The 12,280-nt window shown below is 40.1% G+C and overlaps 1 protein-coding gene across 1 annotated transcript; it reads right to left on the reverse strand.

Annotated features, from left to right (window-relative positions):
* Window positions 1–117: 117 nt before the first annotated feature.
* On the reverse strand, window positions 118–11,517 carry LOC115575735 (casein kinase I). Its single transcript, XM_030408002.1, has 11 exons — window positions 11,253–11,517; window positions 8,376–8,466; window positions 8,047–8,157; window positions 7,527–7,675; window positions 6,607–6,835; window positions 4,284–4,454; window positions 3,983–4,131; window positions 3,679–3,874; window positions 3,416–3,555; window positions 2,084–2,151; window positions 118–1,972 (listed from the first exon to the last, which is right to left on the reverse strand). Exons 2-10 carry the CDS (start codon window positions 8,449–8,451, stop codon window positions 2,119–2,121), a joined length of 1,254 nt encoding a protein of 417 aa, XP_030263862.1. The 5' UTR covers window positions 8,452–8,466; window positions 11,253–11,517; the 3' UTR covers window positions 118–1,972; window positions 2,084–2,118.
* Between the last annotated feature and the right edge of the window lie 763 nt (window positions 11,518–12,280).

Raw genomic sequence — 12,280 nt, forward strand, 5'->3', positions numbered from 1 at the left:
ATAAGCTGGACTGCACTGCATGAGCTGTTGTTGTGTCCAAAAAAACTCAATTAAAAACTAGGACACCACTTTAAAAACATCTACACGCAGCAGTAAGGTAAAGATGAGCAAGAAAGGTTGTGAGCAACGTTATTCATTTTTATTACTTCATAAAATATACACAAATACTGTTGTAAATAAAGTGTGTTAAAGAACTGTACAAGATATCAGTACACAATACATAAAGTGAAATCCCCATCACCTCACACTCTTCTATACCATTCCCAACCCAACAGTTACAATACCACTGGGTCATGGTGGCCTGTACAAAAGGTAATTACACACACAGTACACTGTTATTTACACATCCCTGCAATTGCATCAGTTGTTATCTTTTTAATGACATCATCAAAGTTGCTGGAGGTTAAAATCCAAAGGTGACATCAAAACTATTAGCATATAAACTTTGCAGAAGGAATATTGAAAGCCCTATGTATGACATGAGGTGGATAACCTTTGAGGCCTAAGAACAAAAGGGACAAGCATAAAAACACAAACTACTTCTAATGAGTTACAGGAGGATGAAATTTAACAGAAATAGGAATAAGGGAGAGTTATTTCAGACGAATAAAAAATAGTTTAACATAAATAGCTGAAAAGATAAAAACAATCAGCATACATACAAAGACGAAATGAAATTGTATTCTTAGCAGGGAGTCATCTCACTCTCACATGCAAAGCGTGCACACACGTGCACACATCACGCACACACAATGTTGGATGACCCAGATGGCAGAGTAACAGTAGCCAATCCCACAATTTAGCATTTTAAATACCTAAAATTCTGAACCCAGCCCCAATTTATGTCATTAGTATGCATTTTTCTACTTTACACCTTAAAACAAATAACCACATTTTGGCTTTACATTGAAATAAAAAATATTTACAGTGAAGTAAACATTTAAAAAAAAAAAAAAAAAAGAATCCTTGGATGTCCCATCCCCTACGAGTCACCCCTAACAGAGCCTGCCCACTCCCCTATGACCTCCAATAACAAAAGAATAAAAAGGTAACATTAAGAACTATCATAAAAATTGCAGCCACTATTTGTTAGCCAAAATGGGCAGCTATGGTCTCTGGTCAAATACACTGAGAAATTCCTGAGGAGATTTCCCTCAAGACTTGGGAGTGTGTCTTTGCAATATCTATGGTCATTCTTCACCTTACCCACTCACATTAAAACCAAAGAAAACATGTAAGTCAAAACAGGCAAAAACAAGGGGTGGTGGAGGTTTTTGTGGCCAAGTTTTGAGGGAGAGTAAAATATGCATGACATGGATGAAGGCCAAGCAAACTGCTACTTCACCAGAAAATTACTCAACAGCTAAAACATCACTTACTTATCCTTTTCTAAGTTACCTTTCTTTTTTCCTACTATCCTCTCACCTACCTCTCCCCATTTCTGTATCTTTCAGCTGTTATTTCTCTCAAAAAAGCAAAAAAGGGAAACATAACAAGCTCCAATTGAAAGATAAGGGGTGACATTCAATGAAAAGTTGTTTTTGTGGGGTTAAAACTGAAAAGGAGAAATCTTTACAAAGCCAATCAGCATATCAGAAGCCAAGCTGACCTTTGACAAGAAACACGCACGTGTGTCAGATACCTTTCTGCTTCACTGATGCCAACAGTTCTTCACATTTGTCAGACAGAAGGTACTGAGGGAACATTTTGAGGAGTGGAGCAGGTATGAGCAACCATGGAGTAACAAAGACGTAGAACTGTTATTTATTTGCTTTTTGTCTTGTGGTGGTCCACAGTTCAGCAAGAAGAGTTCAAGAAGTGCATGTTGGATACTGTCATGTACTCCCGTGGATCCTTTAAAGATTTACTGTCCTTTTTCAAAGATCCATGTGTCCATTGGCAATTATCTTTTTATAAGACAAGGTAAAAATAAAAGGAAAACAATCTGGAGCGATGAATATACTTTGCAGCCCTGAAACAACAACAAAATAAAATGGAAAGATGGTCATTATAGCGCGATGTCTTGGCGACTGGTGTATTTCTGCAGTCAGCATGCAAATTAATTAGTGAAATTAGACCTCACCTGTCAGTTTCATGTGCATGCAGAGCCAATCACTTCTACTTCCCCATGTGCTCAAATGGCACGCTGACCTGCAAAAGAAACACAATCAAGACTAAGAAGAGGAATTGGCCAATAACAACCCTGTTCTGACAAAATTGTTTTCATAATACAGCTACTATGAGTACTATTTAGCCCATTTTAAAGTGTAATCCAATTGTTGTCTGTTAAACTTGTGATGTTGATTCTAGTTTCTCAAAAAGCATTAAGAACAAAACAATACTTTTATTCTGCAATGCATGATACTTAAATATAATAGCCATGTGACAATTGCTATGTTTCTTAAGCTTGTTCTACAAGCTTGTTCTTTTGTAACCATCGCAAAGAAGTGCTGAATTGATTCTATACACATCTTTGAGCCCTTAGTTTTTGTTGCCGCTATATTAGTTTAGATTCTAGTGTAACAAAACTGTTATTTTATTACCTTCTAATTTAATAAACACAAAATGTGGGTGGAAGAAGGGCTTAGTGATAATTTACCGTTATCCCTTCAATATATTAGTAACACCATTTTCCCGCTGAACTATGATGGTTCACAATTCAAATGTTTATCTGAACACTAAAATGTAATAATTTGGTCAATGCTGCAAAAAACTGACAATGCTGTGATAACCTTCGCAATGTTAATGAATCACCCACCTAGATGAGTCTATGGCACATTTTGCAGATGCAGTTTATACACACAAACTTTAACCCTAGTCCTCTACTTTAAAAGGAGAACTTCGTCCGCTTTTAACCCATATCCCTGTTGATTGAGGTTACCAAGTGCTGTCATTAGGAAAAAAAACGACAATATTTACCAAGTATCAGAGCGGCAGCTAAAGCGAACCTATGGGGGCAGACATAACCGAAAGTGAAACTTAAGGATGTCTGCCCCCATAGGTTCGCTTTAGCTGCCGTCCTGATATCTGGTCAATATTGTGCAAAAAATTCACGTTATTTTTCCTACTGACAGCACTCGGTAACCTCGATCAACAGGGATACGAGTTAAAAACGGCGCGATGTTCTCTTTTAAGGACTAAGGAACTGTGATTCTGGATGTCAAGCTGTATGTAAAATGTTAAACAATTTGACCATTCCTGGCAATGTCTACTTCAACACACGCCATTCTCGTAATTTAATGATTTTTTCCATTAATGCAGTGTGTGTCACATGGCTGACCAAAGAAGCTATAATAATATTAACAATGACAATACAATAATTTTACTTGTATAGCACTTTTCATGACACATCATAAGAGATTAAAAGCAAAACATTAATAATGTAGAAAAACACCATCTGTGAGTGTTTATTCACCTGTGATGTGGAAATCCTTGATTGGTCATGACGGGCTGTGAGGTCAGAGGATGATACGTTAGCAGGAGCACCACGGTGAAGCCGCATGCTCACCTTCCTCTCCCTCTCTGCACGAGAAATTGCACGAGGTGATGTGTTCCCTGAAATTATGGATACAATTGAGAATCATGTTAAGTGCCAATATTGCAGTGTCAGCATAGTATTATTCCATTATTAGCAGATGGATAGCAGGAATTTGAGACTTTTCATTTAGCAGTACTCACCAGACTGCTGGACCCTTGATGCAGGGTTAGAGATGGCCTGCTCTGGCCCATTCCTGACTCTGTTGGCAGCTCCAGGGTTGGGACCTGGAGGGAGGCCCCGTGATGCAGACCCCCTGGGGACTCCTCCAATCCTCTCGTCCCTCTCATCTCCGGTCCTCCTCTCACGATCCCCATCCTCAGCTGTCCGACTGGCACCCTGATAGATAAGATCAGCCACATTAAACCTTTTCCATTAACAAAAAAATGGCTTTTCTAGGCATCAAAACAAACAATACTTCAGTTTGAATCTCATTTGTAAACGTACAAATTTGAGCATGTTCCAGTCAAAGACGTAATCGTAGGAGAAACCCTGACGATGGAAAAGATTCCTGAAGAGCTGTCTCAGGTAAGAGTAGTCTGGTTTGTCATCAAAACGGAGTGAACGGCAAAAATTCAGGTATGTGGAGAACTCGGCTATAGAAAAACAAACAAAACAGTCATTAGGAGAAATTTAACAAAAAAAGATTAGACAACATTTGCACTGTTAGTGTTCAATTCCATATTGAGAAAACCTAATAGTGCAGCTGCAGATCATTTCAGAACTGCACCAGAGATGCATCACTTACAAGGGTATCCTTTGCAAAGAACCTCGATGGGTGTGGACATTTTCTTCTCACTGATTCGTTCATACTTCTGTCTTTTGGTAGCGGCCTTGAGGCCCTGCCAGGGGAGGGAACCCAGGTTGAAGTACATGAGGACATAGCCAAGAGACTCCAGGTCATCACGTCTGGACTGCTCTGTGGACAAAAGAAGCGAGAGTTTGCACAAAATGGTCATTTACACAGGCCTTGTTTACAGGTTTTAAATAAGTCACCAGTGATCAGTAAGAGCTCACTGTGTGTAAAAACTACAGTAGTAGTTTGACTAGTAAGTCAGCTTTTGCTGTCAAATATAAACAAGGGGTCCATTGGCACAATTCTGCAGATTATTTTGTGACAGCATCTTTAAGATATGTTAGGTCACAGTGATCTTCAAGTCGGCAATGTGTCACAACTCAGCCAAACAAACATCTTTTTGACTGTTGACTATATAGAAAATGCTAAAATGGAGTTTAACAGACTCTGAAATATGGGTGGCTCATCTGTTGAATTCAGTATTGGTATTCCTGATATCTATGTGTGGTATTGGCAGCATTGTGTAATATTCTTTCTATCACACAAAATAAGGTGCTCATGCAGCGCTTACCGAGAAACGTGTACACTGTTGGACGTGATTCTTTTTTTGATTCAAAGTAAACAAAATCCTTTCCTGAACACTGTGTTTACATCTTCTTTAAAAGTGGAAGTAAGGTGTGGGCAATACTTACCACTATTATTGGTTGCTTAAATTTCACATTTAATAGATAAAATAACAAAATAACTACTTGATATAATGATTAAGTAAATTTTCTAACTGAAACAGCATGTCCTATTACGCTCACCAAAATAATTGTCCATTCAGTATTCCATTCAGCCTACGGTAAAAGAAATTCTGCTGCCACGAATTTAACCGAGTGTCTTGGGTTCTCCTAAGTGAGCTGGTTTAATAAGAAAATAATAATACATGGAGATGTAATTTTAGTGCACTGAGCAGCAACACACTTCTTTTTATCTCCTCTTCCCACATGTCACAAACAACAACTCTTACCCTACGGCAACTCTGAGGGGACACAGATCTTAATTAGTGGGGAGCCTTTCAAATCACAATGGTACAATGGTCAGGGATATGCAGTCACTGGCTCTCAGTGATTGGTGATGGACAACCCTAAGCGGTATCTATCCAAAATACAGTAAATAATAATATATTAGGGGCTGAAACAGTTCAGCTAGAACACTGCAATGGGTTGTAAAAACTAGAATGTATATGTAGAATGAATGAAAGCATTGCACTGAAATGACAGCACTGCAACACGGCTATGTTTCATTCCCGATGGCATTTCCTTCTTCTACACTCTCATGAGCCCTCTGCCTTCATATAAACCGTCAGATCAGATGTGGGTGAGTATAAACAAAAAGACTATACAAAGAGAAGGCATGTCCGAAATCAGACGGCGGGAGGACAGAGAAGAGGGAACAGCAGTGACAATCAGGGACAAACTGTTTATGGAATGTAGAGCCAACAGATGGCTGCTTTCTGGCTGAAAAAAGTTATATACCAATAAGAACTTCAGGCAAACTAATATATTCGGAGGCCATTATTGTATTCTGACACAGATGATAGTAAGAAGGGATGGGACTCATAAAAAAAATTAAAAAAAAGATTCCAAAGACTGTCGACAGGGAAAATCTGGCAAGTAGTAGTTTACATTAGACATTCAGGCTAGGGAAGAATGTAATGAAGGGGGGAGATATCGTAATGTGCCAGCTCCAATGAATCATATTTAACATTGTGATTGGAGGCAGCTATCAAAGTGAAGTGAGGGCGTGACCCTGTTGGATTAGAATTTTGATATGCCACACAGTAAGGCTCCCTATCACTGGGACCACAACATTATGAATACTCTTATCAACACCATGGAGTGAGGCGCCAAGGTTGTGAAGTAGCATAGTTTGTTCGACCATCAGATTTAATTGCTATAAAATAATTACACATTTTCAAAGAGAAGTTTGTCTGCTTAATACAATCCCTGGACTGAACTGACTGATTGCATCCTGCTGAATTTCAGTCCACTTAAGTCAGTATCACCCACACATTTAGATAACTTCTCCGACATGGCAGGACATAGAATGTAAAAGAACATGAATCACAACATGTCTAACAGGGACTTTGTTCAAAGTGTCATCTGTGTCACAACCTGTGAGTGAATGACAGGGTGGGAAGCCAACAGCAGTGATGTTTTATGAGGATCTAAACCAATTTGCAAAACAAGTGACTTATTAGTGTTGTGCATTCCCTCCACGCGTGCCTTACCGATTCCAAGATGTGTGTTGATGGAAGCATAACGTGCTGTGCCAGTGAGGTTCTTGTTCTCCCTGTAAGGGATGTGCTGATGTGTGCGGGCATCACGGTACTTTTTGGCCAGGCCAAAGTCAATGATGTACACCAGGTTACCCTTCTTGCCAAGCCCCATCAGGAAGTTGTCAGGCTTGACGTCCCGATGGATGAAATTCTTTGAGTGGATGTACTCAATGCGACTTATCTAAAGAAGATATAGGTGACAAAGAGTGGTGTCAGGCTCTGTAAAAAACATGGATACACACGATACATTGGAAAAATCATGGTGATATCAATTCATAGCTACAAGATCACAATACCACATTTTACATGCAGTCAAGCCAGCACTGCCCTTGAGTCGTTTCACTGAGCAGTAGTAGGTGCACCCAATACATCAATAACTTGAGCAAACTAAAGCAAAAGGACAAGGGAGGACAACTGGATATATGAAGACAGGACATGTGATGACCCCAGGCTATAATCGGAGAGTCAAACATCCATATAGAGTTCTGACACAGCAACTTGGCTGCAGCAAGAACAAAAAGGTGATACGAGTTGTGCTTGAGTGCTATGCGTGAAATGAAATATCTAGGCCAGCGCAGTCTAAGACAAGGCCAAAATTACAAAGTACACAGGATGCACAAGAGCGGTGGAGTTCAAAATGGCTACAATCTTTAAAGAAGCCTTGGGGGAATCATGTGCAAAGGATATATAGGGCATTCACCAACACATGAAAGTTAAGTAGGTCATCCACATGAACTAGTAGGATCATAAATATGTTTTCTCTGTATTCTACTTGTAAACAGAAGTTTCACATATTGGGATCTAAACTAAAGCAACAGTGAAACTGTCCTATTTCTAATGCCCCTGGCTTGACATGAGGGTTTGTGTCATACCATCTGATCTGCCAAAAGCAGGACAGTCTTTAGGCTGAACTTCCGGGAGCAGAAGTTGAAGAGGTCCTCCAGACTGGGGCCAAGCAGCTCCATTACCATCACGTTGTAATCTCCCTCTGCACCACACCACTTTATAGATGGGATGCCCACTAGAATAAACACATATGCATACAAATTGAGTATAAGGTTTCTTCAACCTGTTATAACTGACATACCTGCAGTTTTTTTTTTGTTGCTAATTTTGCATCAACTACATCTTCTATGTTTAAACTTGGTAAATCTAATACAAGACAATGCATTTTTTGAAAATGAGTTTACTCATCTAGGTTTACTTCAATTGGATTGAAGTATAATAAGATAATAATTCAGTCAAATTCTTATTGTTAAAATAATTTACTGTACATCTTTCCAGCAGGCTGAGGAGAGTATTAACATCTATAATGTTGACTGGGACTAACAAATAGATAAGCACCACTTGAAATATTTTGTGGAGCTTGTCACAGCTAAATTCACTGCTTACCTCCTCCTTGCATCATCTTGTAGAACTTGCTTTCAATGTGTAACTGTGGGTGTTTGGTCTTCACACATTCCAGCTTGATGGCTACCTCCTCACCAGTGGCAATGTTGGCACCTGAAGACACACACAAAAATACAACCACAGCTGTAAGAGCTATGGCCATTGTACCAGTACCATGCCAATGATAGAAAATAGGGGTTGGAGCACACGTAAGAGGGGAAATATGGTATAGTATGAAATGGGACACTGTCCAGAATATAATGTGAAAAGAACAATAACAGAGGAGACACATGGAAAGGTGGGAGGGAAAAAAGGTATGCATTTACACTTACCAAGGTAAATATCGCCAAAGGAACCACTCCCTATCTTTCGCCCGAGCCGGTACTTGTTCCCAACTCTCAGCTCCATGGTTGCGTGTTGTCACTGCCACCAACAGAGAAATAGAGATGAATATAGTAAGGTAAAGGACACATGACACCATGCTAGCTCATCTGTGCACTTCGTTTCACTCAGTACCAACTCTGAAACATCGTAGAGTTAGTGCTAGCTCTATAATACTAACTATCTCAACTGAAGAGAACATAGGTCTTCTTTCCAACTTTCCCAAGTGGCAGAATGAGGGATGATATTCTTAAGAGTCAGTCAGCTGCTCACATGATGATCCGTCAGTCCCAGACACACAGAACTGACCACGTGTTTGTGTGAGAATGTTGTCTGAGCAGGGCTAGTTCATCAGCAGCAAACAGCTGTCTGGCCTCCAGAGATACATGATTAGGATTGGGAGGGGGAGGTGGTTGAAGTGAGATCAGCAAAAACAAGGGAGGAGAAAGAAATACAGCAAAGTGAGGGCTATACAGAATTGTAAGTTGCCACACTTGAAAACCAGAATCAACTGCTGCACGAGTACTTGAAACACATGAAGTGAAATGAAGTGCATCTTCTGAGCTGTACTGCACGTGATGCTGGAGCAGGATCATCACTTATTTAGTACTCGGTCTACCACGCCACAATGTGCAGCCACTGCAAAAGCAAGACTAAGCTCTCTCCACTGTTCTGTACTAGGACTGCCAAGGGAGGGAAGGCATGAGCAGCCGCGGAGCACTAGCTGGCTTTATCTGTGTCAAGGCCCTCAGACGATTCTGTGCAACGAAAGGGCTGCAGAGAATGCATCAGTGTAGAGCATCATTAATCAAGGAGATTTGCTTCCTTTCTAACAATGTCAGAAACCTATGTAAACAAAAACTGTGCCCTTTATAGCAACAGTGCGGCCCTGTTCAAAATGTACTACTGCTGCATCTACAAATAACACTTCCAGTCATGTGCCCTACTGACAGTTCAACAATATATAAAATGGAACATATCATCTTTATGGATTCCTGCCTCAATCCACATCCCCTGTAGAAAACATGAAACAGTCTCATGACAACTTGGAGAAATTACAGAACAAATCACTCTCAGACAACCTCAGTTTCACGGACATGCCAACTCAAGCAAGCAGAAGGGTCATCAATTCTGCAAGGACTTGTCCATCTGCATTCAGTCTGCTTCCATCCAGCATATCCTTTCTCACAACATAAATTATCCTAGAAGTTACTTTGCTTGATTGTAAGCAGAGGGAGAGGGGAAAAAAGAGCTGCTGACATCAGCTCTGTTCTAAAAACTATTTTAACAGTTATGATGGCTTACATACCATCATCTCGGACCATCTGATCCTTGCTCAAGGATGTACAATCAAAATAACTTGCATTTCACTGTCCTCATGTCAAGTGAATAAACATCATTGCACCAACATATTGTAAGATAGGTAGAACCCTAGACCACCTTCTCAACTCCAGCTGATGAGAAGACAACCTGCTGTTGTGGATGTGATGGAGGCAGATGGATTTGGGTTAATAAAGGGTTATGTTTCATTACACCAAGAGGGTGTCTCACATGCTGCAGCCAGGGACCTTGTTTAGAGAGCAACATTAATCACGAGGATACACTGCAAGTGCCATTGATTAATTACTTGGTACAGGAAGAGTGTCACACAATTTTAAATCGCACAGTTTCCATATGGTTCTCATTTGCATATATCCTCATTCTAAAAAGCTTAGCAAGGGAGAACTTGGTATTGCAAAGACTTGCATAGTGTAAATTTAGCAGCAATGTAAAGAATGCATGGTTTGAAGTTTCAAAGACGGCCTGTGCAATGAGATGTGTAAGGAGCATTTCACACTGCATACGAAAAAGCACTTTGAGCTGTTATTGTTGTGGCAATGGTCTTTAGGACCATGGATTGGTTAAGATAACACAGCACATAACCACCGGTTAAGAGGAGTCTGGTGGCAGGATGTCCTGAGGAGACGGTACATTGAAATAAGCTATACATCACTGCGATCCCCTGAAGTTTGAAGTAATGTTGCGTTTCTTATTAAGTAAGATTCAATTGTGTCAAAAGTGCCCTTGAAAGTTCAGAATAAGTTCTCTCTAAAAACAGGAGAAAACAAGTACCAGAGACCCAAAGCTAGAGATTTCAGTCACATGAACAACAGCACTGTTACGCCTCTCACACTCCGACAGCTGTCACTCCACAATCAGCTCCTGCGTTCCAGACTCGACACCAAATGCAACCACCAATATAACCCGAATTTACAAAGCATAAAATAAATACAATCTAATAACAATTTGTTACAGGGACGGAATATGTTAGGCTACGGTGTCCTTTCCTGGTTTGAGGAGCAGCAGCAAGTCAGTTGTATTTTTCGCTACGAGGGCAAACATACTTGCTCAAACAAAGACATTTCATGAAATCCACTCACAGCTATGATGTTTTAAAAGACCCGTTTGTGTAATTTAGAGCAGCCTGCGGTACAAACATAAGGCGAAGACATTTACGTAGTTAACTGTGAACGTTAGCTGCTGCGAGTAACGTTAAGCTAGCGTTAACGTTAGAGGAGATACGTTAACGGAACCGTGTTACGTACTGCACCAGGATTATTTCGAAACCAAAAAGGCTAAAAATACGTATATATCGTATTTCGCCACATTTGGTATCATACTTATAACCGCACCCATTTATGTACGAGGTTCGCCAGTATAGATAGCCAGTCTTACTACTCGGCTCGCCCCCTCCCCCTCTCCTCTAAGCCGTGAATACTATTCACTGATTCGGCCGAATCAGGCCCTTTTCCCCCTTGGTTTCTGTGGTTCCCCGACCCAGCACTTACCCGATATTGGGTTCGTCCGAGAGCTAATTCAGTGGAGGTTCTGATCCGATAGTTGTCAGTCGGTCAAGAGCCTGGGCAAAGGTGGATGGGAGCGGATTCTGGCGGCTCTCATTCCCCCAGCTCTTAGATCTGTCGTCGGTTGCACTCCCTGTTGATAGTCCCAAGAAGCTCCAGCAGCACGAGCGGCCGTTCTCCACTCGAGTCTGTCTCCCCCTCTCGTTACTTAACAACGCGCCCGTTCACAACGTCGATGATGTCATTCTCTGGATGTCAGGGCACAGTCATTAAAGGAAAAACGTCACACTTAACTGCTCCTTCCTCCATAAATTTGACCATTCATAACTTATCCACATTATTTCTTTTACTCCATTTGAGTCATAATCGCTATTCGCCAAGTTGATCCATTCGTTTGGTTGTGTATGTCAACACACGCATCACTTTGTAGTATCAGAAATTACAATAATGATAATTGTATTTTTAGTTTAATAAATAAAATGTATCTATCAGTTTACATAGCCAGCATTTTCTAGATGAGGTCCTGGTAAGCATCAGTTATCGGCAGGGTTGGGGCGGATTCCTTGTAAATGTAAAATGTAATCAATCACTGACTACAAAATACACTCTACATATCAAGTTTTGTAATAGTCATGCAATCCATTGGATTAGAAAATACAATATAATCTCATTACTTTTGCATTAACTCATGATCAAACATTTAAAACATGGCACCTTATATAGAGAAACATTTAAAATAGTTTATTGGTTGTTGTAGTTTTCTCTTAAAACATTTCAAACTGTTTTAATGCAAATAAAATGCATGTTTTTATATACAGCTTCTCTGGTTACCACCCTTACAAAAATGGCAAAATGGCATATTTCAAGGACATTACCAAACATAATTCATTTTTTCTGATGTAATCCAGGCTGATTGTTGTAATCATACCTTTTTATTTTAAAATCTGTTATCTGATTATGAAATCAAAATTACATGTATTTGGTCATTCAACCCTGCTCACTGGATGTACTCA

The sequence above is a fragment of the Sparus aurata genome, chromosome 23 (genome assembly GCF_900880675.1).
Source record: "Sparus aurata chromosome 23, fSpaAur1.1, whole genome shotgun sequence".
NCBI lineage: Eukaryota > Metazoa > Chordata > Actinopteri > Spariformes > Sparidae > Sparus > Sparus aurata.